The following is a 25,065-nucleotide window of genomic DNA, read 5'->3' as shown; positions in this document are numbered from 1 at the left end:
AACACTTTATGGTTTCATTCATACACATTATGACTTGAAATGGTAATAGAAACGTGATTTTTAGATTATTTACCAGATACTGAGCATGCAAATAGGGAGCTCTGGTGGCTTAGTGGTTAAGGAGTTGTATTTCCAATCTAAAGCCAGATAGTTTGAATCTACCAGCTTTTACTGGGGAGAGAATGATGGGTAGCCTCTTTCCACACTACTTATAGCCTCTAAAAATCCACTGGAAGGTCAGTTCTGACTCCTTGAATGAGTTCTGGTTCATGCGGTTTTTAAGCATGCAAAAACTTCTAGTAGTGAATTTCCTCATTGGAAGATACTAAACATTGTAAAAAAAAAAAAAGTAGCAAATTGTACCACTAGACAACCAGAGCTCCCTATATGAAAAGGCATACTTACTTTAAGAAGGTCTGTTTCTGAAATTTCAAATATTTAAGTACCTTTTTGAACCTAGGATATCACAATTTAAAAATGTCAAATTTTATTTAATTTGGGCTACAGTGTGCAAAATCACCAAACTCTTAAATGCTCCCTTTTCCCCACTCCTAAAAGACAAAGAAAGGCCTTCCAGCCAGCTCACATAAACCTGCTGGTTTGGAATGACAAAACCTTTTCTTGGGTAGAGCTAAGCAGATGGTGACAGAAGGTGCTAAACAAAAATATTCTTCAGGTAAACCAAGATATTGTTTGTGACAAATCATTTCCGTATCAAACAACTATCAAAGATCAGTCAATAAATACAAATCATAGTTTCTAAAGCCACTTTCCCCCCCCACTGTGCAACTTGCTTCAAGTGCCTGAAGCCTATGAACAAAGAGGCCAGGCAATGGTTCAGGACTACATTTTTCTCTGGCATGGAACTCTATGACAGACCCACGAGGACAGGCCTGCCATAAATCCAAACCCATATTTTCTAAACCCACTTTTATATACCATTTAGATTAAAAATCATTTATCTGCACCACGATATTCCATAGAGGAGTTAAGGCACTTACCTTTACTGCTACTCTTCGAAATAATCTAATAAGAAGGAAAAAAAAAACGCTTATAGTATAAAATTAACATTATAAACTATAATTATCAATGCACGAATGCTGAAATTTACCTAATTACTGGAAAACTTTAACTACAAAAGATAGCACTAGTACAACTGGTTGCATATATGTATGGCTGAGTGGCAAGAAGCTGCACTACAGTCCTGAAGGTATGTGGTTCAAATCTGCTAGCTGCTCTGTGGGAGAAGGATGGGGGAATCTCCTCCCATGTGAATGCCTGTCAGAGGGTCAGTTATGGGTTGGTTCTGACTCAAAGGTACACAACAATAACCTATATCTACCTATTTATCTATCTACATATAGAATTAATCTGTTTCCATTGTTGTTGTTATAGTTATGTGCCATCAAGTCACTTGCAACTCATAGCGACCCTATGTACAATAGCCCTAAACTCTGCTCTGTCCTGTGCCAATCGCACTGTCTCTGACACTCCCATCCCGATTATCCCAGTCACTGAATCAATCCACCTCATAGAGGGCCTTCCTCTCCTGCGCTGTCTCTCCACCCTCCCAAGCATGATGTCCTTCTCCAAGGACTGGTCTCTCCTCACAACATGTCCAAAGTATGTCAGACGGAGCATCAGAATCCTTGCCTTCAAGGAGCCACCTGGTTTAACCCTCTCCAGGATGAACCTGTTTGTTTTCTTAGCAGTCCATGGTACATTCAACACTCTTTTCCAGCACCATAGTTCAAAGGCATCAATTCTCCTTATTTCATTATACATAATATTCTAATAATCTAGGAATCTTTTTACAAAGGAACTCTGAAGGCTCTGTGGTCAAGGTATTTGGCTGTTAAACAACAGGTCAGAGTTTCAAATACATGAGCTGAACTGACAAAGATGAATCCTACTCCCATAAAGGTTTTTCTCATGAGCGCTTAACAGTGCTCTATGAAACCTATACATAGGCCAAGAAGATGTTGTTGAAACAAAACAAGGAAAAGGTATGCATGAGAGGTGCATCCTTTCTCCATACTTATTCCATTTGTTTGTTGAGTAAATAATTTGAGAAGATGGAGTGTATGAAGAATGTGGCATCACAGCTGGAGGAAACTCAGCAACTTACATTATACAGATACAACCTTGCTAGTAGAAAGTTAAGAACTTAAAGCACTTGCTGAAGAAGATCAAAGGCCTTCAATATGAGTTACATCATAACATCAAGAGAACTAAAATTCTCCCACTAGAACAATTGGCAACATGATGATAACTGGATAAAAGACTGAAGTTATCAACAATTTCATCTTACTCAGATTCACAATCAACACCCATAGTAACAGCAATAAAAAAAACATCAAAAGAAGTGTTGAAGTGGGGAAATTTGCTGTCAAGGATCTCTCCAAAATGCTAATGTGTTAGGATGTCCATTTAAAATAAAAGAAGAACAAAAATAAAACAAAAAATAACTAAAGGGCACCTGATCTAAGCTATGGTCTTTTCAGTTTCTTCTTCTGCATGTGAAAGTTGGACAATGAATAAGGAAGAAAGAAGAGTTGACGTCACTGAACTGTGATGTTTGAGAAGAGTCCTGAATATCCCATGGATCACTAAAAAGAACAACCTAGTCTTTCTTTAAGGAAGTGCAACAAGGGTGCCCTTAGAGACAAGGATTGCAAAAGGTCCTTTCACATACTTTTTGGCATGTTGTGAAGAAGGGCCAATCCTTGTAGAAGTATATCATTTTTGGAAAGGTAGAGGGTCAAAGAAAGAGTAAGACCTTCAACAAGATGGACTGACACAGTATCTGAAACAAGTGTATTGGGTAGTGAAATGCAGGATAGACCAAGGTTCAACTCTATCATTCATAGAGTTTCTGAGTCGTATCAACCAGAGGACACCTAACAATAATTTCCATAAAGATTTTACAGGCTCTGAAATCCTATGCGAGCAGTTCTACTTCTCTCCTAAATGTCACCATAAGTATGAATCAACTCTATAGCAGGGAGGGTTATTTTTGTTTTCCAAAGACACCAAACTTTTAGAAATACCTTGAAGATTTCTGAGAACTACCAATATCTACTCTGCGAAGCATCCACTCATATCCTTACCAATGCTGTGTCAAAAAAATCTGTGGTGGCAATTAGAGCAGGGTTTAAGGCTACATCTTTTTCGGTGAGAAATCCTCTTGTTTTTTCAAACCAGGAAACCATGTACACAAGAGAAGAAACAGAGATAGAACCACGTTATAACCAAATAACACAGTCTAGTCAGCAGAATGTCATAATTCTCTCACTAAAACATCATCAATTCAAAAATCTTTTCCCCATTCCAAATCATTTCAATGAGTCCTGCCTCTGGAGCCTACAGCTAAGCACACTCAAGGATGGAGGCGTATCATTAACAAGGTGAAATCCAGAAGAGAACTGGGTGTCTGGGATCAACTCAGGAAAGTCTGTATAAAAGTCTTGTTTGGAGACTCTTACTGGTACAAACTGTTTACATGCTAAATGAAAGACTGGAAGCTGTACGGCTTGGGAAAAAGACCTGGCAATCTCCTGTCCAAGAACATAGCCCATAATTAACTCTATGGTATACAGTTCTACTCTAGCACCATATGTTAACTGGTGGTAGTGGTAGATAAGGATTAAAAAAGAATAAACGTCTCTAATCCAAATAAACTCTTATCCTCTGGGAATTAATTGAAGACAAAAAATAGCTGGTTTAGTAATTAATTATGTCTCAGGCCTATTTTTCCCCTCTCCCTAAAAAAGCTTCCAGTTACAGAATTTGTTTTCCCTGCCCTCTGAGGACATATATTCCATTTGGTATTAAGTTGCTACACCTGGGCATGGTTTAGAATGCATTTCTATAAACCCTCCCAGAACATATTTCATTTAGACCTTTTTTCCCTGACATTTGCAGTGAGGGAAAAATAATCTTGCATGGAAATCACAATGGCTTTTTAAAGGAGAGGCTCCTGGATAATCCAACCCATCCAAAAAGAATCACACCCACTGTCTAGTCAGCACCAACTGATAGTGACCCCACATTGGTTTCTGAAACTTAAATTTGCGAAAGAGACTGCCCATCCTTCTCCTGTGAAGCAGCTGGTGATTCAATCTGTCCACATTTTGGCTAGCAGTTCCATACATTATCCACTATGCCACCAGGTCTCCTTAAATTATCATTAGGCCACCAGAGCTCCCTGTTAAGTTACTCAATGTTGTATAAAATTAAAATGTGACACTTATCTTTGGGATCAACCCCTGCTTAATTAGCAAAGGCTCCTCTTCTTTGAAGTCATCTAGGAAGAACTGCTGAATGCACTTCAGCAAGAGTGAAACACACTGAAATTCATGGTGATCCAGTTCCTAGGTATTAGACCACACAAAATTAAAACCCTTACAGGTGATTGATTACATATTGGTATCTCTGGGCACATTAATAAATCAAGATACTTGCCTTATGTATGGATTTGTCAAGTTGAGGTAATAGAAGATGATCGTATTTTTGAGGAACATAGCACACTCTCTCTTGAAAGTATTCTTTTATTTTCTGATAATCTTTACCATCCAAGACACCAGAAATGAGTGATTGAAGCTGGAAAGTGAATAGTTTGCAAGTTATCCTTTTTCTCCTAAGAACATGTGCTTCATAGTACTATGCCCAATTCATTAGCAAAAATATTTCTATGTAGAAATGATAAGGGCAAATATAGACTAGAGGTCTAGACCTTAAACTGTTAATATCAGTTAGCAAAAGACATAAATTTTTATTGGCTTAAGAATGTTGTTATGTAAAAAAAAAAAGAATGTTGTTATGTGCCGTCGAGTCATTTGCGGCTTAAGAATATTTTTTTTAAAAAATATTTTTAAAAAAAGAATAGTTTTCAAAGCATGGTTCTTACATTACCAGCAGGAGCCCTGGTGGCACAGTGCTTTAAACCCACCAGCCAATCTGTGGGAGAATGACTTGGCAATCTGCTTCTGTAAAGATTACACTTAGAGACCAACCCTATAACCTCAAACTACTGCCAGTGGGTCAGTTCTGACTCAGAGCTATCCATCACCAATGAGTGAGTTTTTCTTTTGCTTTTCAAGGAGAGGAGCAAATGGGGGGGGGGTTGTGCAGGGAGAAGGGTGCAACAATAAATGAATGGAATCCCAAAATCTCTGTAGATGTTCATTGAAATGAAAAATAAACAACCTAAATTAAAAAAAAATATGGGAGGAGACTTTCTTCCTCAGAGCAGCTGGGGGAAGCAAATTGCTGACCTTAGGGTTCAGAGTGCAACATACACCATGCCACCAAAGCTGTTTTAGAAACTCTATGGGACAATTTTAATAGATCTAAAAGGGTTCCTATGAGTCAGAAACAACTTGAAGGCAGTGTTTGGGAGAATCAGCAATATTAGCTTCACCTGGGGCTTGTTAGAAATGAGAAACACTAGGGTTGGGCCTTTCAGGTGATTCTGATAGATGCTAAAGTTTGAGAGTCCCTGACTTAAGGAAAAAAAATTGTTTTAATTATACAGATAGATTGGTTGTGTTTGATTTTTCTTTTTAACCTGGCCAAGTCATCCCCAGTCTATCACAATAATACCCTGCTCTTTCCTTTCCTGCTCTTTTTCTTTAATCTGTTTCTTTATCTAAACTTTACTGAGCTATAAACTCTGTAAGGGCAAAAGTGTCATGGTTTTGTTCAGTGTGGTCTACCTAGAATAATGCTTGGCATGAAAGAGCTTAGACTGGGCGGGGAGTGGGAAGCTGATGATATAGTTTAAATGGACAAGAAATTGTGTGGGGAAGGTTAGGGGGGAAAGCAGCAGCAAAGAAGACTGCTGCTGGTCTGAGCAGCTGGGAGAACGACTTTGTCATAGTAACCTGGCTGAAGCCAGTTTAGAAATTCTAAAGTACTGAAAAATCCAAGCAGATTCACTAAGTGGCATAATAGATCATAATGGAAAAAGGAAAATTACTTCAAAACTATTAATTCCAGGTAGTGGTCAATAGGTAAATAGAGTCTAATGATTGAAGTTGACCTTTTCTGCCTGAACAGTAACTAAGACATACTTCTAAATATATACACATGACTGCCAGATTCTTCCTGTGATTTTTTTAAAATATAAAAGCGATATAAAATATTTAGCGTTGAGATACCATCCCGTTTCTTTTTAGTACTGATTTAAATGGAGAAGCAACATTTGAAGTTAAGAGAATCTTTTCTTTCTTAAGCATCCATGTTAGGGAAGGGTTTTATTTGTCATGTGCTCTACAGATATTTTCCATTTTTAAAATTTCTTTTCACAAGGGCACTCTCTGCATGAGGCTAATACCACAAAGGTTGTGAAGGTAAAAGGTGGGATGGATATTGTCCAGCTGGGATTCATACCCAAATTACTCCACAGAAACTCATGCTTCACACCTGCTTAGAACTCTTCCCCATCCTGCTCTGCTTTGACACTAGCTAAGCTCTTTGCCTTGGTGTGCTAGGCCTTCCACCACTGATCTCTAGCAACCTTTCAGCTAAGCAATACTAGCAAGCTCTTCCTTAGCACAGGGCCTTTGCATTTTGCAGTCTAGTCAGTTTCCACCACCCTCATCTGGGCTTTGGCTTCATGCCATCTTTCAGATCTCAGTTTAAGGACCACCTTATATCAAAGTAACTGAGATACCTACTACCATCAGCCCTCTTAGTTTCCATCACAATACCCAGCTCTTTCCTTTCCTGCTATTTTACTTTGTTAATCTGCTTCTTTGTCTAAGCTCTATTGAGCTATAAACTATTAGGGTAGGAGTATTTGTTTTGTTCAGTGTGATCTACCAAGAATAATGTCTGGAACATCAGAGCTTAGACAAGAAGAGATGGTAAGATTGTTGAAGTTTAAATAGATAAGAAATTGTGTGGGGAAGAGTAGGGAAAAACAACAGCAAAGTAGATTGCTTCTGGTTTCAGCAGCTGGGAGAAACTGTATACAAGTATGTAGCGCAGAGGCCAATGTGATGTGCTGAGCTTAAGGAGCCACCGATCTAAAGATGAAGAAATTAAGATTAAAAAAAGGTGAAATCAAAGTCATTAAAATCAGGGATATTAATGTTGTCTTTGGTGGTGGTGGTGATTATCATAACCATCATATTTACTAGCCATCAAAAGAAAAGTATTACTAGCAAGTCTAAGACACATTAAAAAGCAAGCTAAAATACCCTTTGCAAAGAGCAAAAGAGCCCTGCACACACAAGAGGACACACATAAAACACAACATAAACTTGGCTTTTACCCAGAAAACATCATCCTTGGCTGCCTCATGCTTATTTTTCTTGACAGATGGCAAAGGATCTTCCTTCTGTGTGTAATTAGAATAGTTTGTAAACATTTTTATTAAGAAGTGCATTAAGTAGGACAAAAGCATTAAATGTTTTTCATAACTAAGGCCAGCTCACTATTTGTGCAAGTGAAGAGACTTTATCCAATCTGCTTTAACACTGTGACAAATACAATATAACCTATGACAAGAAGTCACTTGAGTAAATGGTCATACAAAATCAATTTCTACTCAGTGATAAATAAAGATGTTTGTAAGGCTGTGCTGGGTTGCCGATCTAAATGTCAGCAGTTCCAGTCTTCCTTTTCCGCAAAAAAAAAGCCACTGGAACCCACGTCCAGCTTAGAAAATGCGCGAGCCTTCATACTCCCTGGCAAAAGAGTACAAACATGGGGAATTAACCTCCCTGCACTTTACACACCGAGGGAAACGGGATTGAAAAAATATCCTGAGGAACTTGAAAAGATCTCACGCATTCTAAACAGGCGACTTCCCGAGAGCTTTAGGAGTTAGGGCCCAGAGGTTTCTAGGTCTTCTTAAAACAAGCCAAAATAAACAGAAAGCGCAGAGCTTCCAATCCACCAGCACCTTCACTGGAGATGGTTGATGTCATACAAATGATTATCCTTAACACGTTGCCACAAATGACGGCAAACGTATTTCTAAGCACGATCGTCAATTTAAAAAGTGTGCGGCAGCGTGTCCCATGGAGGTTGCCATAAGCACCAACTTATTTACTCTATGTTGTTGTTGTTGTGGGATTTCTTCCCCGTAACCATCAAAATCCAGAAGTTGAAGCGCTTGTTTAAAGGGCTGGTCCCATAGGGGTCAGGGACTGTCACCCAGGCCTCTGACAGAGGCGGAGGCTTTTTGTCCTAAGAGCTACCCCTCACCCCCTCGGGTGGCAGTAGAACGGGGACTCCTGGTCTCCCAGGATCACTCACCTCCCGCGTCCTGAGGGTCCGCACCGAATGCTGCTGCCCCGCTGGCACCGCCATGCTGCTGGGGCGCTCCAGGGCCGTGGGCTTTGCGTCCTGAGGCTAAGACTTGGAATCTCCTCCAGGAACGCGGGGGTTGAGCCCGCCCCTGAAACTTAATAGTCTCGTGTTTGTATCTGCATGCAAATAACCAGCAATCAGGGTAGACCACCTGCGCGTTTCCTCCCGCGCACAACGGGGCCACCTCTAGGGAAAGGCTTTACTAATACCAATGGCGCCTACGAAGACCTTAAAAGTTCTTTGCTTTCTAAAGTCCAGCCTTTCCAAAAGGCTTTATTTCCCTCACTTCAACCATCCACCAGAATTCTGATTTTGGTCCATTACTATGTTTGCAACAAAGCTAAACTAGCACCCAAAATGCTGGCTGCGTTACTGATAGTACAAAAGAACAACATGTTTTGCTTTGCTTTGGGTTTAAGGTAAAATATGTATTTAAGGATCAATAAACAAACTCAAACTTTCCGGAAGTAAAAATTTATCTTTATTTGGTTTCCATGAAACGGAATACTTAATTTCACGATGCTTCCAGCAGTATTTGTTTATACCAAAACAGAACATTTTTTAAAAAATAAAGAATATTTTTAAAAACAACATGGGGGTGGGGTGGTGGTATGTAGGATCAGACAAAAGAAAACCAGACAGGATTGCAACACCTCTCCAATCTGTTTGAAACTGTGCTTATTTGTAATTTTGTCATATCCCTCTTCTGAAAAATATGATATGAAATTATCCTTACGTGAAAGAGCCCCAGGGACATAGTTGTTAAAGTGTTCCCCTGCTAAGGTCGAAGGTGCTGCGAGAAAGAAAGGACAGAAAGATGTGACAATATGTTCTCCAAAGAACCGAGGAAACCCTGTGAGGCAGTTCTACTCTGTCACATGGGGTCACTGGGATTTGAAGTCCACTTGTGTGACTTTGAACAATAGCAAATAGTTGAAACGACTTGTCTAAACCTAACAAATTTAAAGGCTTGCTCCTTTTCTTTTTACTTAACCAGATTTTACAGAATTAAAATAACAACCAAGGAGAAGACAGTTGGAAATATGGTTCTAAATCCATACAAACATTAGAGTTTGGAAGAATAGTTTAAAAATAACACAAAGTTCAGATTAAAGTGCATTTTATTTCAGAGAATATAATGAAATTTATTTTCAGACTTCTGGAGGTGACATTTGTTTCCATACTATAAAACTGTAATGCAAGAAGCTACGCTGTAGGCCCAAAGGCACACAGTTCAAATCCACCAGATGCTCTGCTGGAGAAGGAGGGGCTATCTCCTCCTATGGCACTTAGATTCGATTTGATGGTACACAATAAGGGGGAAAAAAGAAGAATTTGTAATGTATTCAAACAGATGAAATTAAATAGGCAAAAAATATAATTTAATTCTTAAAATATTTTCACTTCATCTTCTATAATAATATGCTTTATCCAGACATTATTTGGAGGCAACTTAAAACATCTGACTATGGTAGAGGTTTTCTCATATGTCTTAGGACATCAGAATCCATTTAGAAAAAAGCATACAATTAACCAGTTTGGTCTTAATCATGAGCAAGTTACACTTTTTGAAGTCTGAAGTTTGCCTAGGAACTTTCTAAAAGTACAGAGAGACATGAACTATTATTCTCTGACCATTTGTACTAATAGAAATAAGAGCAATATTGCAAGGGAAGAATGGAAATAAATTTCGATGCATTCTCATAAGTAACTTACTTTTTAAGTGAGATTTTTAAAATTATATTGTTATTGTGATTTGAGTAAAAGTTTACAAAGGAAATTAACTTTTCATTTGACCATTCATACACATTTCATTTTACAATATTAATTTCAATATCCACAATGTAGTTTCCCTTTTCTCACATTTTTTGTTTAATTCTGATTTTTGTGAATCCTTCTATCCATCTCTATCCCGTCTTTAGAGATACTACGTGAATTATTCCTTTATTAGATATAGTCTTTTCTTTCTAGATGGTAATTTTAAATTCTTCTTGAAGCCATTTCTTTAAATATTTTATAGTTTAATAAATCTCTTAAACCAACGCATCTGACAAAACGTGTACATGTGTACATATATGTGTGCATATGTGTACTTATGTGTATGTGTAAAAAGGAAGTATATTTGTAATGTTTCAAAGACAAAAGGAAAAAACAAAACAAAAGAAGCTGAACAACAGGCAGTTAGCCAGACCGTTGGCGGTGGGTGAACAGAAAAGTCCGTAAAACAAACCGACAGCAGATTCATTTTGCCATTCCCACGTAGGCTTACAAGGTAATCATTTATTTAAGAGTGACTTTAACCCTGACGTCGCACGACATTTGTGGAACAGGGAATGAAAGAGGACAGGAGGCTAGTGAACGTAGGGATGAGTTACTCACGTCTGTGCTTTCTCGCTTCTTAGGCGCAGAGGCTCAGCTGGAATAGGACCTAGAAAAAGCGCAGAATCTGCCTTTGAGTTAGGTAATATCTCCCCAGAGTGGAGACTGGTTGCGCTGAAATGTCTTCCATTGTATAGCCCGGCTCTGCCCTTTACTGAGGCCGCTTCGCACCATTTATACTCAGCTTTCTCTTCTGTATAGGCAACCAAAGGAGGAAACCACAGGAAGTGCTTGCCCTGCTCTCCACAGCAACTCTCTGAGCGCTTACTTGTGCTCCACTGTGCGCGCCACGTCTGGAGTTTGCGCATCCTTCCCAACAGTGACCAGCGTTTTGCAAGCTGCTTTGTCTGCAAAGGTTCGACTCTATCAGGGACCCGGCTGGAGAAAGATGGGCGATCTCTTCCTGTGCAATTTACAGGCTATTTAGGGAAAACCCTCGGTAGGGTCAGTTATAAGTTGATTCTCACTTGACAACAATGAGTCTTGAGTATCGTGAATGGAAGGGTACAGACTGCATAACGAGAGAGCAGAGAATGGATTAATTCTTCCTTCGCCACCTCGGAGCAGGCTCAGACGAGGCCAAAGAGTGATGACATAGGTTGCTTTAATTTCTTTTTGGGAAACGTTTTTCCAGACAAGAAGAATGTTCATATGAAGAAGGCACTCTCCCTTATCCTGGAAAGCCCATTGCGTTTCCACCCTTTCCCGCCTTTCTCTGGGTCCCCTGGATTGAGATTCTACCGATTTGGTCGTGCCATTTCTAAGGAATACAAATCAAGACTTTGAGTTATTTCAGGTGCATTGGAACTCACTGAGTTCTAATTAACTTAGCAGATAAGGGAGTGAACCCAGGTGGAGGAAAGCTGAGATGCACAACAGGCCAGAGCTCACCTGCCATCTTTCCCTCTACAAGTGGCGGTTCTTAACTCGGTTCTTAACTCTTGCGGCAAGCAAGTCCCTCCACAGCTCCCTGGAATTTCTTGTGCCTGGCGCTTAGTGAGTCTTCCAGAATTACCAGCGGAGGTGGACCTGAAGTGTGACAGGTATGCCCATGCTGAAGTTGTTCGCTGAAAAGAGGGCCAGGGCGCTTCACAGAGCAGTTTCTATTAACAATCGCCTGCTGTGAGAGATTGTTCAGCAAGTTGAAACTAGCACTTTCATGTTGAAAAGCTTTCTGGCGTCCAGGCAGACCATGTGATCTTGCTGAGGCAGGAAGAGAAGTAAAAGATTCAAGACTTTGTGTGGTTTTGAACGGATGTCACGTTAAAATTAATTAATAGGTAGATGTCAGATGGTTGATGTTTGGATATTTGGAATGGGGTGTGAGGTCAGTACTTGCCGTAGGCACTATTTTCCCATTGCCAGGAAAATAAGTCCCAAACAAGGAGCAGTGGACGCGATTAATCAGATTGGGACCAGCTGGCCAGATAGGATTCCAGTGTCGTCCAGTATATTGAATATTGACTATCGGGACATTTCCTGAAACTCTACACCTCAAAAGCCTCCTCCAGAAATCCTCTGCAAAACCCCAGAAACGGAGACACAGTTAACTGTGCTAGGAGGGTAACTGGACTCAGAGGGAGGGGAAGAAATGTAATAAGTAGAGAACACTACAAGGACCAAGACAATGGAGGATCAACCTGGGAAGAATCAAGATAAAGACAATACATCCATTGCAATTAGCAAATAGGAACAAGGTATAACTTACAGAAATGCAATGCATACGAATAACTGTATAGAGGTGAATGATGGTATAAATACAAAACACTTAAAAACAGTGAATGATGGTATAAACAAAAATTTTAAAATAAGTGTATAAGTTAAAATATTTAATATTTAAATTGCTAGTTCCTAGTACCCACTTAAAAGTTTCTAACTTCAAGGAGGCATTTCAATCTCCCCGTGTCCCTTCAGTTTTCCTCTTGTCCCAAGTACGCAGCTCCATCTCCTGCTCCGTTCTTCATTCTGTCAGGGAGGGGTGTCCTTGCTCGTTGGTGCTGGGAGCTTGGACATGGGCTGGGAGGCGGAGCTTGGGGAGATGAAGCTTTATAAAGATGCTGCTAGCCCCTCTATGCGCCACGGCGGCACTCTGGGCAAGAGGTTTCAGCACCAGGGTTGTGGACAGCGCCCAGCCTGGATTTCTAAATAGTGGCTCTTTTTCTTCCTCTCCTAACACACGTACAGGCAGAAAGCAATGCCTTCTTTATATGGAGGGTTCGCTTGAGCACTTCTTGGTTGCTTTGGATGGTTCCCGCCCCCTTCTTTTTCCTCTATTTTTCAGGTACCTAGAATCGAGTGAGGTGGAGCAGATGTCCACTGACTCGGAGCAGAAGGCGGACTTTCTGTACTCCTATGGGATGAAACTCAACTGGGACATCAATGACCCGCAGATGCCTCAGGTGTGTGAAACAAAGTGTGTGTGTCCTCGAGGAGAGCTGCCTATCTAAAAGAGAGGAGAAGACATTCAAAGCTTTCGACTCTGTGCAGACTCCCCCAGCCCCGCCCCCAATGTGACCACTTGCAATGTGATTTTAGGGAATTCTGGTGGCTAGCCCTTTGAGAGTTGCACTGTAAGCCACCTTTCTGCCAGTTAGAATCCAGTAGGGGCTTCAAGTGAGAAAGATGAGCAATTTTCCTCTTTGTGAAAGTCTCTGAAAATCTGCAGGAGATCCAGTTATGCATCAGTTCTGATGCGATGGGTTATGTTTGAGGTTAAAGAAATTGGGGACTCTCTTCCTTGTCTATGCTTTATTCTCTAAAAGAAAGTTATGGGAGGGTGGAATCAATATATGTAGATACCCTTGTTTTCACTTGACAAAACTGACTCATAAGCATATTTGATTTGGGCAATTTTGCAGATGCTCTTGGCTGCTTGAAAGCAGCACAGTTTCTAAGAGGTTTCCTGTCATTATAAGAAAAACTATCATGCTCAAAGAGCCTCTGTAATCTGGATTTTGGCTGTTGCTTCTGAGCTTACTTCTCTAAGGTTAGAGAAGTAATTTCTCCTAGTAAACCTGGAAACATGCAAAATCTTTATCCTTTAAGGGTGACTTTTTTTTTTTACAACCAAAGGTATATAAAAATAATAGTTCAGAGACTAATGTGGGCAATATGCATGGTCACACTAGTTTGACCCAGTGGTAAATGAGTGACTTTTGATTTCCCAAAGTAAGTAGAAGTAGACTTGACAAGGCAGAGGTTAGCATGCCATTGTGTAAGGGATGAGAGATTTGCACATATGCAGAATCAATTCTGTGCCAAGTAGATATAAAGATGGGCAGCCCTTTACTAGCAAGCTTGCATCATCTATTGAGCATTACACTTCTTTTGGTTGTACATGCTTGTGGGACACTTGTCCTAAAGTCCACCTCCTTGGAGGTCCACTATGCATTTTTGTGATTGAAGACCACCTTACACTCTCACTGACTTTTGCCCACTGGTCTTTATTTAAATAAAATAATCTAATACTGAATATAGGGAGCTTTGGTGGCCTCATGGTAAGGGGCTGTGCGGCTAATCTGAAGGCATGTGGTTTGAATTCAACAGCTGCTCTGTGGAAGAAAGATGGGCAATCTTCCTGTTCCGTTTACTTCCTCTATAATATTGCTGGAGGGTCAGCTATGGGTCGGTTCCAACTTGATGGTACACAACAACAGAACACCACCACCACTGGATTTAGGAAAGGGCCACATCTAAATAATTTAAAGATGTCTCATCTCTCAGGTATTAACAAGACTTCCTAGGAAATGTTGATAAATACCATCAAGTCATAAGTACAACTCATAGCAACTCTGTGAACAACAGATCTGAACCTGGTCTTATCCTGTACCATCCTCACAGTCTCTGACACACACAAGCTCATTGCTCTAGTCACTGTGTCAATCCACCTGGTCGAATGTCTTCCTTTCCTTTACTGTCCCTCCCCTTTTCCAAGCAAGATGACCCTCTCTAAGAAATGACCTCTCCTAGGAAAAGGAATGAATTTTACTTTGGGAGACTAAGTGGGCAGTGTGGTAACATTTCCAAAAGACCAGGCACTGTGACAGAGAGGTGAGGAGATGGACTGTTCTAGCTTTGCTCTGGTGAACTGGATGACAAAGCTGAGCTGGCTGCATGACCTTGAGAAAGTTCCTGAACTTGTTTGGTTTCAAGCTCCTGCCTTTCATCAAGTGGTGTTAGCAGATAACAATCTCAGCCTCTACCACCTGCTCTGTGTGTGCATGTCTGCATGTGTGCACATACATAGGCACTCCTGCCAACACTTCAGAGCATTTGAAACCCAATCATAGGATCCTCTGACTGTGTTTTGTTTTTTTAAAAAAATACGATCTGTATGGCTTCATGTCCAGGTTCACCACCTTGGTAGCTAGTGTGAAACATGGAAGCCTAGTGAACACTCTTACAGGGAAAAGTTTTAGAATGCCATCTGCTGAGAAAATGTCAGCTTGATACTCAGATCCTCAGAGTGAAATGGTAACTTAAAAAAAAGGCATTCAAATTTAATGCAAACATAGATTTATTGTTATTCATTTCACTTTGGTGAGCTCTGGTGGCTCTGGACCAGAGGCTCCACAGGAGAAAGAGGAACAATCTCCTTCCTAGTAATTTTCAACCTCTCAAAAACTATCTGGGTGGTCAGCTCTGAGTCAATTCTTACTTGATGGCAATGTATTTGACGTCTCACTTTTGATCAACTTTAAGTTAACATAACAGTTTGAGTCAATTGTCATATTTCACAGAAAAGTTGAAATATCTATTTAGAGTAATGATGGTTTTAAAAATTCATTTTCTGAGCAAACTTTCAAAGTACAAATGAACATTTTAAAATAAGAATATTGATATCAATGTTTTCCTTGTGGTTTGAGGAACAAAACCACCCATTCACCTTACTAATGTTAAAATATTGCGTACAATTGAGTCAGAATTAAACAATAACCAACCTTCTGGCAAGTTTTCTGAGGCAGTAAATACACTGGAGAAGATTTGCTCATCTTTCTCTCACAAAGCAGATGGTGCATTCAAACCACATACCTTTGAGTTGACAGCACTCCTCCTTACCACTAAGCCACCAGAGCCCCTTTAATGTTAGAATAATATACTACTAATGAATGCAAGTGTAAGCTGACTGATTGAGAACATTCATGCTGTGGCAATACTAGATCTCAGTTTCCTGGTGTGGAAGCAGGAGGGAGATGTACAAATGGTGACAATTTTGATAACTCTGTGCTACCATCAAACCAGGCAAGCCAGTACACTTGGTTATCCATAGTTGTCTGGTTAAATTTTGGCTCTGTCCTATGGAAGTTTTGCTCTAACTTTCATTTCCTTATCTATAAATAAGAAAAAGATCCCTGTCTTTCAGAAAGTTACATGTATTCCGTAAGAAATCACTGGCTCAGTTTGGCTTTGCAAGGTGCACCATCTCTGTCCCAATTCTACCCTCATCAGGAGAAAAGAATCATAGACCATATATAAATACATGTGACAGTATGCAAACAAAATTTTATTTGTGAATTCTGAAATTTGAATTTAATACCATTTTCGGGTATCACGAAATAGAATTCTTTTAAAAAACCCAACTATTCCCCAAACACTGAAAATTATAAACCCCATTGTTTAGCTCACAGATTATACAAATGCACCATCAGTCCTATTTGCCAATTGCTGCCCTAAAGAGCACCTGGTAAATAGTACCAAAACCCCAAACATGCTGTTGGCATCAATTCTGACTACTCATGACCCTGTAATACAAAGTAAGGACTTTTGAGACAGTGAATCTTTCAGAGGAAGACTTTCTCATCTTTTTTTCTAGAGTGACTGGTAGTTTGAACCACCAAACTTTTAGTTAGAAGCTAACTACTTTAACCACTGTGCCACTAAATGCATTTTATAGTAAACAGTATGTGGCCATTTGATATGAAATTTATACACGAGAAAGGCATTTCTTGCAGTGTGCTTAGTGTATAATGGTAGACAGAAACAGAATGTGAAAACAAAGTCATATGTGACATTTAGTTGAGCCTAGTGAGCCCAGGCTGCTCTGAGGAGGGTGAAGGGCCTGACAGCCTGGGTTTGGCTGACTTGACAGCACTGTCTTGCTCCAGGTGTGTCTTTATGATCAGACCCATCACTCCTGTCGATTCAGAAAGCTGCTTATCTGGGGGTAAGGAGGAGAGCTTCTCTTGTGTTTCTGGATGTGCTCTGGGAATCATTGCTGGTGTGACTTTGATTTCCAGGATGATGGTAGAGCAAAGAGATTTGAAGGTAGGAGGGAACTCCAATGGATCAAAATGAAGCAATTTACAAGTAAAAGTCTGTTTCAGAGACAGAGAATTCTAATAGCTTTTAGAATGAATTTAAAGATGTTTTCAACATCAAAACAAACCAAGAATTGATACACCACAATTCTAAGGAAGATCAGGCTCTAGAGTTAGATTATTCTGATATATACCCTAGAGTTGTTTCTTGCTTGCTGTATGATCTGAGGCAAGTCAATGAACGCCTCTGGCCTCAGTTTCCTGTTCTTTAAAATGGGGCTAATAGTAGTACCCATCATGTATCTGTGTTGTGATGGCTGGATTAATTTCTTAACTTATTATTGATGGTGTAAACAGTTAAACCCTAATCTAAGAAATGAAAAGTTAACTGTTTGAAGCTACGCAGAGGCTGTTTGGATATTAGACTTGGCAGCCTACTTCTAAAAGGTTATAACATGGAAAATCCCTTAAAGGGGTCCACACTGCACACGTGGGGTCGATGTCAGTCAGAATCTGCTCTGCTACAACAGCAGCCATAACAGCAGCAGCATGGAGAAGATACACTCTGTGTAAGAAGTCTCTGGTGTGACTACTCAGTTGCTGGAAAAGTGGAGGGAACACTGCATGAATAGCATTTTGTAATGGTATTGTTTCCAGGTTTTATACACAATTTATGAAGGACTCATTTTTATTCTAGTGCATTTGGAGAGGGTGGAGTAGAGACATAAGGGGTGCAGCAGGAGCTGGATAAACATCACATCTTCCTCCTCCATGCCCCTCACAGGAGCCCATCCACTTTGACCGGTTCTGCGAGTGGCCAGATGGCTACGTGCGCTTCATCTATCGTGGAGATGAGAAGAAGGCCCAGCGCCACCTGAGCGGCTGGGCCATGCGCAACACCAACAACCACAATGGCCACATCCTCAAGAAGTCATGCCTAGGAGTGGTGCTGTGTGCGCGGGCCTGTGTCCTGCCCAATGGATCCCGCCTGCAGTTGCGGCCTGCTATCTGCGACAAGGCCCGGCTGAAGCAGCAGAGTAAGCTGGGGAGCAGGTGGGGTCACAAGTTTCCTACTCCCCATTTGCCTGCCATTCTTCCATGAGAAATAGTGGGACTGAGGCTGTCAGTAATAGATACTCATAAATTTCTTATCAGAGAAGAAAAAAAAATCTACTGCCATAGAGTTGGTTCCTACTCAAAGGACGCCTTGGTTGAAGGTATAGCTCTTTAGGGAGGGAGACTGACTGCCCACCTTTGTCCCTTTTTGTTACTGTGTACCCGCTGAGTAGGAACCAACTCATACTTTAACCCTCCAATAGCTATTCAAAGGCTGTCAGCTGCTTGGGAGGAGAATGTCTATCTTGCTCCTGTGGAGCAGCTGATGGATTCGAACCACTTGCATTTGGGTTGGCAGCTCAACTCCTTGTTGTTAGGCCACCAGAGAGCAATTCGTGGATAGCAACACATATGGAAAGCATCATGTTGCTAGAGGTTGTTATTAGGAGTCCTAGGGTGGCCCGAATGAGTAACACTGGGCTATCAAATAAAAGCCTGGTGGTTAGAATCCACCAGAAGTGCCTCAGGAGAAAGACCTGGAAGGTGGGAGTGTATGTGTGTGGGGGGGGGGATGTGCTGATACAGTTCTACCGTGATATGTACAGGTTTGCAGTGAGTTGGAATCAATTAACAACAGCTGGTTTGGTTTGGGATTATTAGTGTGAAAAAGAGACTGACTGCCAATGAGATTCCTTGGGACGGTGACACAACAAGAATGAATTTGCCCATGAGAGAGATCAGGAGGATGGTGCAGGACAGAACAAGGTTCAAATCTGCTGTTCCTTGGTTGGCAGATTCGAGAGCATCTAGCAACATCACCACAATTATTTTGTGAATATTAGAATTGCTCTTTTCCTCCTTTGGATTTTACAGAGAAAACTTGTCCCAACTGTCATTCCTCTTTGGAATTGATCCCCTGCCGAGGGCACAGTGGATACCCTGTGACAAACTTCTGGAGGCTGGATGGCAATGCTATATTTTTTCAGGTAAGTGGGTTGAAACCAGTTTGTGAGAGCATCTTTATTTGACCCTAGGAACTAAATCTCTTGCCATGTACTTTGGGAACTCTGGGCCAAACCAAACACAGCTCCAATAGCTAGAAATGGAAGCTGTAGCACCCTGAGGGCCAACCTGGACCCATGAAATTAGCTCACCTATTATGAACTTGCTCAGCATTTCTTAAGCTGAAGGAACTCAAGAACAAATTCAAGCCTCAAGTTGCAATACTTAAGGATGCTTTGGGCAGAGTATTAAATGATCCAGGAAGCATTAAAAGAAAATAGAAAGAGTATACAGAGTCATTGTACCAAAATGAATTGGGGGACACAGAACAATTTCATGAAAAAAAAAATGTATGAGCAAGAGCCTGTGGTGATGAAGGAAGAAGTTCAAGCTGCTCTGAAAGAACTGGCAAGAAACAAGTCGTCAGGAATTGATGGCATACCAATTGACATATTTCAACAAACAGATGCTGCCCTGGATGAACTCACCACATTGTGCCAAGAAATCTGGAGGACAACCACCAGTTCTCATTCCAAAGAAAGGTGATCTGACAGAGTGCAAAAATTATAAAAAAATCATAAATGTAACACACAAGCAAGATTCTGCTGAAAGTTATCAAAAAATGACTTGAATAGCATATCAACTGAGAACTGCCAGAAGTGCAGGCTGGGTTTTAGAAGAGGCCATGGTACTAGGGGTATTATAGCTAATGTTAGAGGGATCTTGGCTGAAAGCAGGGGTACCAGAGGTATGTTTATCTGTGTTTCATTGACTATGCAAAGGCATTTTACTGTGTAGACCACAACAAACTGTGGCTGACTCTGAGAAGAATGCGAATCCCAGTACAGTTAATTGTGCTTATGTGAAATCTATGAGTCAGTCATCAGAACAGAGCAAGGAAACACTTCATGGTTCAAAATTGGGATGTGTGTACACCAGAGATATGTCCTATCTCCATTCCTTTTCAATCTATAAGCAGAACTGATTATCTGGGAGGCTGATTTCTATGGGAAGAAATGTGGCAACAAGATTGGAGGAAGACCCAACAATCTGCATTATGCAAATGATAAACCCTGATTGCTGAAACTGAGGAGGGCCTGAAGTGCTTGCTGCAGAAGGTCAAGGACTCCAGCCTTCAATATGGATTGAAGCTCAACATCAAGAAAACAAAGATTCTCACCACTGGGCCAATTGGCAGCATCATGATGGAAGGTAAAGAGATTAAGATTGTTAACAGCTTTAGTTTGCTTGGCTCCACCATCAACACTCTTGGTAACAGCAGCCAGGAAATTAAGACAAATTGCATTGTAAAAATCTGCTCTCAGAAACCTCTCCAGAGTACTGAAGAACAACGATGTCAGTCTGGAGACTAAGGTGCATCTGATGCCACAGTCTTTACAATTACTTGCCATGCATCAGAGAGCTGGACAATGACTAGGGATGATAGAAAGAGAATTGATGTCTTTGAGTTGTGGTGCTGGAGAAAAGTATTGACTATACCATGGACTGCTAAGAGAACAGATTTGTCTTAAAGAGAGACCAGGCTGCTCCTTGGACACAAGGATTCTGAAGCTTCATCTGACATATTTTGGACATGTTACAAGGAGGGATCAGTCCTTGGAAAGGGATGTCATGCTTGGAAGGGTGGAGGGACAGTGCAAGAGAGGAAGACCCCTTTTGACAAGGATTGATTCAGTGACTGGGGTTATGGGGGTAGGTGTGTCAGAGACAATATGATTGGCACAGGATAGAGCAGGGTTGTTGTACATAGGATCACTAGAGCAGGGCTGTTCTACGTAGGATCACTATGAGTCACAAGCAACTCGACAGCATGTAACAACAACAATAACAACAATAATGTGAGCTAGAACCACCTAAGAGCAAGTAATGGTGAACCAAGCTGTAGTTTTAGGTCATTTATCAGGATGGAAGGATCATGGGTGATGTTTTCCCCTTCATTTCAAGGATTTATTTATTTTAAAGTCAGAAACTTAAATAATGAAAAGGAGTTGGTAATTGTAGCATAGGAAATGCCAAGTAGAAAGTAGCAATGAAAATTTAGAAAAAAGTCATGACTAGTTCAACTCAGAAGTTTAAGTCTTGTTTCATGGAAAAGCTAGCAATTTACTTAAAATTTTAGAAATAAGCCACCATTTGAGCCTGGAATTGAATTCTCCCTTGTGCCACAACTGTTAGCCAAATAATAGAGAAATTATGCAGTGACTAGTAACACCAAGGACCAATAACTTAGTCCTTTGAACTATCAACCACATAAGATGAGAAGGGGGGGCATTTGCCCAGAGATAAAACCCGAATGATAGGAAGGAGAGGAGAGAAAGATAGAACTGAAGTGGGGATCACAGGCAGACCTGCGAAGAGTGCTAATTACAAAGTGAGCATAGCAGTCAGTGTCATAAAACAGAATGTGCTTGAATGGCTGGGCTACCAATCTCCTCTGCAAACTTTCACTCAAATCACACACACACACTTTTTAAAGGAGAGCTATGAGCAGGGTTCACTAGGTTGCAGAAAGTGGATTTTTTTTCTGGGAGAGGGGAAGTTTTAAAAGAATACAAGCACACTAATGGATTTTATATAGTTCAGCAAAGTTACAGCTGAAGCATGGAGAATACTGTGAGTAATTTTTAAAAATTTGTTACTGATGGTGATAGTATTAGTTCATGATGCTGGGAAAAGCAGTACCGCTTTTTGGCCAGTGTTACTTGCTTTCTTCAGAGAAGCATGTATATGACTGATTTCTTTATTAACACAGGCTAAGGGGGTTCATGACCACCCAAGACCAGAGAGCAAATCTGAGACGGAAGCTAGAAGAAGTGCCATTAAGAGACAGATGGCTGCTTCTTACCAACCCCAGAGAAAGAGAATTAGAGAGTCCAAGGTAATTGCAGCACTGGCCTTGCATTGTGATTGTTTTTATTGCAAAGTACACTGAACTGTGTGTGAATTATGAGTGTCATACAAAGATCTGATATTATGTGGAAGCAATATAGCTTGAGAAAAATGAGATTGAACTAACATTTGGCTAGGACTAAAGTCTGTTCTTAAAGAAAAGCCAAAAGCGACCCTTTTGAGAGGTGGTAATACAATCATGGTGGATGTTGGCTCCCTTATCATCCAATAGTAAGACTGAAATTTTGTTGTTGATTGTCATTAAGTTGAACACAACTCATAGTGACCCTATGAACAAAAAGCCTAAAGAATTTCTATAACTATTGTAGTTTCTCCAAGTTCATAGAGTTTCTAGAGGCATGTGGTTTAGGCATTGAAAAGGCAGAGAAGGCATCTATTTATTACCCAGGGAGCTAAGAGCACATCTCTGAGAGAGTCTATTGTCTGACTTATGTAAGAAAAGACAGTTCTGGAAGATTTGATCCCATTTGTCTTTCCACCAAAGCATGCCAAGCAGATAGAGAGTGGCAGTGACAGCAATGACATTGTTAGAGCCCTCTTTGTGCCAGACACTTGTCTAAGGTTTTCACACATTTCATAATCAGAACTCCTAAGAGGAGATTATTATTCTTTAACTCTACTTTTTAAGTATATCTTTTTTATTATGAAATTTTATTAATTTTAATGAACATTTACAGAGATTTTGGGTTTTCATTCATTCATTGTTGCACTATTTTCTCTACCCTCCTCCCCAGTTCATTCTTCTTTTTTTCCCCCCTTGTAAGTCTGTTTTAATTGTCCAATTGCCACAGTGCTTGTCAAAGCCAGTTCTGATCAGTCTCCTTTGTCAGTGTGTCCTTTGCCATTCCCTATCACTCCTCCCTGAGAAAGACTTCACCCTGATTCAATTTGGGAATCTCAGGCTTTTAGGCATTACATAACTTCCTCAGCGAGGGGCTCACTCACTCATTACTATTAAGTTGAAACTGACTCATAACTGACTCACCATTGGTTTTCCAAGACTATAAATCACATGGGAAAAGATTGCCCATCTTTCTCCTGAGCAGCTGCTGGTAGATTTGCACCACTAGAGAGAGATGACCTTTGGGGCAGCAATGCAACTCCTTATGGTCTACACTGCCAGAGCTCCCTAGTGAGGGGCAAAGCTGAGATTTGAACCCAGGTCTGCGTTACTCCTGAACTTTAGTTCTCATAAATATGATACAGGAGATAACAAGACTATATACCACTCAGACACATCCTGCCTGACTACCATAAACCTTCCTCTTTCAGAAGAGTAATATTCACTGCTGAGTAAGCGCAAACTATATATATGTCTTACCAATGTTCAAGTCATATTCCTGAGCAGCCTGGGGTTCATGACACGGAGTTCACTAGTTAGAAGGTACTCGATTATTCTGCTCTTGTTACATAGGAAAATGTTCACACACCTGACATATCATATGTCTGCATTTTTATCAGTTTTTTCAGACAGAAGAGCATCAAGCCAACAATGGACATTTCAGCACTGTATCGCCCCTGGAAAATCAAGAACAGCTTGATTTAACAACTGACTCTGGCTTCTCTACTCCAGGGAAGCCATGTTTTTCCTTCCCAAACTCAGATGTTTATGAAGCTTCTTGTGATCTAATTACCTTTGGAGGAGATGGAATGTCATCCTTTCAGAAATACCCCAATCCAAGAATTTTGCCTGGGCTGTCTTGTGGCTATGAGTTGGCAAGTTCTAGTTATACACATGCTAGCCCATACTCTAACCTTTCTAAAGATTCCACGAATAGCCCCAATGACAGAGAGTGGGTTCATCTGAATGCACTACAATGTAATGTCAATGCTTATAGCAACAGTGAGAGAAGCTTTGATTTCACCAATAAGCAATATGGGAGTAAGCCAGCTATTGGGAAAACTGGCCTTGGGGAAAGGACTGACTGTGGTCAGTTCCCAGCCATGACCCCTTGCCCATATTATAACCCAGAGTATCGCTGCAGGTACCTCACTCCCCCCTCCCCAACTGCTTCAGCCCTCCAGACTGTCATCACTACCACCACCAAAGTGTCCTACCAGACTTACCAGCCCTCTGCTTTGAAATACAGCGATGATGTGCACGAGCTGAAGAGCCTTTCAAGCTGTAACTACATCTCTGAAAACACACCCATGTCAATTTATCCAGAAGCCTTGAACTTTCCCACCAATACCTGTTGGGAAGCCTCTCCAACAGAATCATTTCCTGTGAGAATTCCAGAAGAATGCCTCCTCATCAAACCCACACTGGATTTTTCTCAAGAATCCGCTCCCTCCAAGGCAGACCAGGCAGCAGTTTGGGATGTGTATCCATCAGCAGTGGGTCTTGGGATTAGTTATTCAGAGAGAATGGGTCAATTCTTTAACTTTGACAATGAGGAATTTTGAAGGCCAACACAACATCTAACAACATTCACGCACAGGCAAAAGAATGGTAAAGCTTGTTGAGCTGAGACAGTCATCTTAAATACGAAGACATATTTGTAGTTGTAAAAATGCTGACTGGGTGAAGAAATTACTGGTTAGAAATGTTTAGATGTACAGCAAAGTTTTGCTAGCATTTAAAAACCTCCCACAGTGCATGAAGTAGATCTGAAAGGTACAACTTGCTCCAATTAACAAGCTATCAAACTTGAGATGGTCAAAGTTCAATTTTGGCATAAGTTCTCTTCACTTACTAGCAGGAGTAAAGGCCAAAGATCCCAAGCTTTTCCCCGTTAGACCACATTAACGCAGGGAATGTGACAAAGACTCATTTGGTCTTTACAGGCTTTCAAAATCACTTGAGGGAGAAACCTTTACAATTCTACTTCCTGAATCAGTCTATATAATTTTATTTTACTCTTGTTGTTGTGTGCCATCAAGTCAGAACCAGAACTGACCCATACTTGATCCTCAAGGGTTTTCAGAGACAGCAAATTACTCGGGAATAGAATCCGTTAAAATCACTCCAGGAAATAATTTTAATCATCTTCTCGATAAAGTATATATCACAGGATTTGTGGTTGATTTTTTTTTTTAAAACAATCTCTGACAATAACAAAGTGCAATTGGTGTTTAATAATTTTTTTTTCAAAATCCACTAACTAAAGTTTGTGAT

The 25,065-nt window shown here is 40.6% G+C and overlaps 2 protein-coding genes across 2 annotated transcripts in view; one reads left to right on the top strand and one right to left on the bottom strand.

Annotated features, from left to right (window-relative positions):
- The window catches only part of SYCP2L (synaptonemal complex protein 2-like), a 111,097-nt gene extending 102,775 nt beyond the window's left edge, over positions 1-8,322 (bottom strand). Inside the window, exons 1-6 of the mRNA XM_006891628.1 lie at positions 8,269-8,322; positions 7,280-7,345; positions 4,465-4,602; positions 4,254-4,373; positions 3,111-3,212; positions 1,002-1,026 (exon numbers count right to left, since the gene is read on the bottom strand). Of these exons, the coding sequence (XP_006891690.1) occupies positions 1,002-1,026; positions 3,111-3,212; positions 4,254-4,373; positions 4,465-4,602; positions 7,280-7,345; positions 8,269-8,322 (505 nt within the window). The remainder of the gene's footprint in view (positions 1-1,001; positions 1,027-3,110; positions 3,213-4,253; positions 4,374-4,464; positions 4,603-7,279; positions 7,346-8,268) is intronic.
- A 4,390-nt stretch (positions 8,323-12,712) lies between these two features.
- GCM2 (glial cells missing homolog 2 (Drosophila)) lies at positions 12,713-24,353 on the top strand. The gene is made up of 6 exons (XM_006891627.1): positions 12,713-12,801; positions 12,983-13,100; positions 17,743-17,995; positions 18,888-19,000; positions 21,790-21,915; positions 23,418-24,353. Exons 1-6 carry the CDS (start codon positions 12,713-12,715, stop codon positions 24,351-24,353), a joined length of 1,635 nt encoding a protein of 544 aa, XP_006891689.1.
- The last annotated feature ends 712 nt before the right edge of the window (positions 24,354-25,065 follow it).

This window comes from Elephantulus edwardii, unplaced genomic scaffold (assembly GCF_000299155.1).
Source record: "Elephantulus edwardii isolate Elephantulus edwardi_28Jun2011 unplaced genomic scaffold, EleEdw1.0 scaffold00101, whole genome shotgun sequence".
Taxonomy (NCBI): domain Eukaryota; kingdom Metazoa; phylum Chordata; class Mammalia; order Macroscelidea; family Macroscelididae; genus Elephantulus; species Elephantulus edwardii.
This window is presented reverse-complemented; position numbering and strand designations above follow the sequence as displayed.

Coding starts and splice junctions, on each gene's coding strand:
- GCM2 (XM_006891627.1), top strand. CDS start 12,713: ATGGGCTGGGAGGCGGAGCTTGGGGAGATGAAGCTTTATAAAGATGCT. Junction 13,101..17,742: donor ATGACCCGCAGATGCCTCAG/GTGTGTGAAACA, acceptor TGCCCCTCACAG/GAGCCCATCCACTTTGACCG. Junction 17,996..18,887: donor GGCCCGGCTGAAGCAGCAGA/GTAAGCTGGGGA, acceptor TGGATTTTACAG/AGAAAACTTGTCCCAACTGT.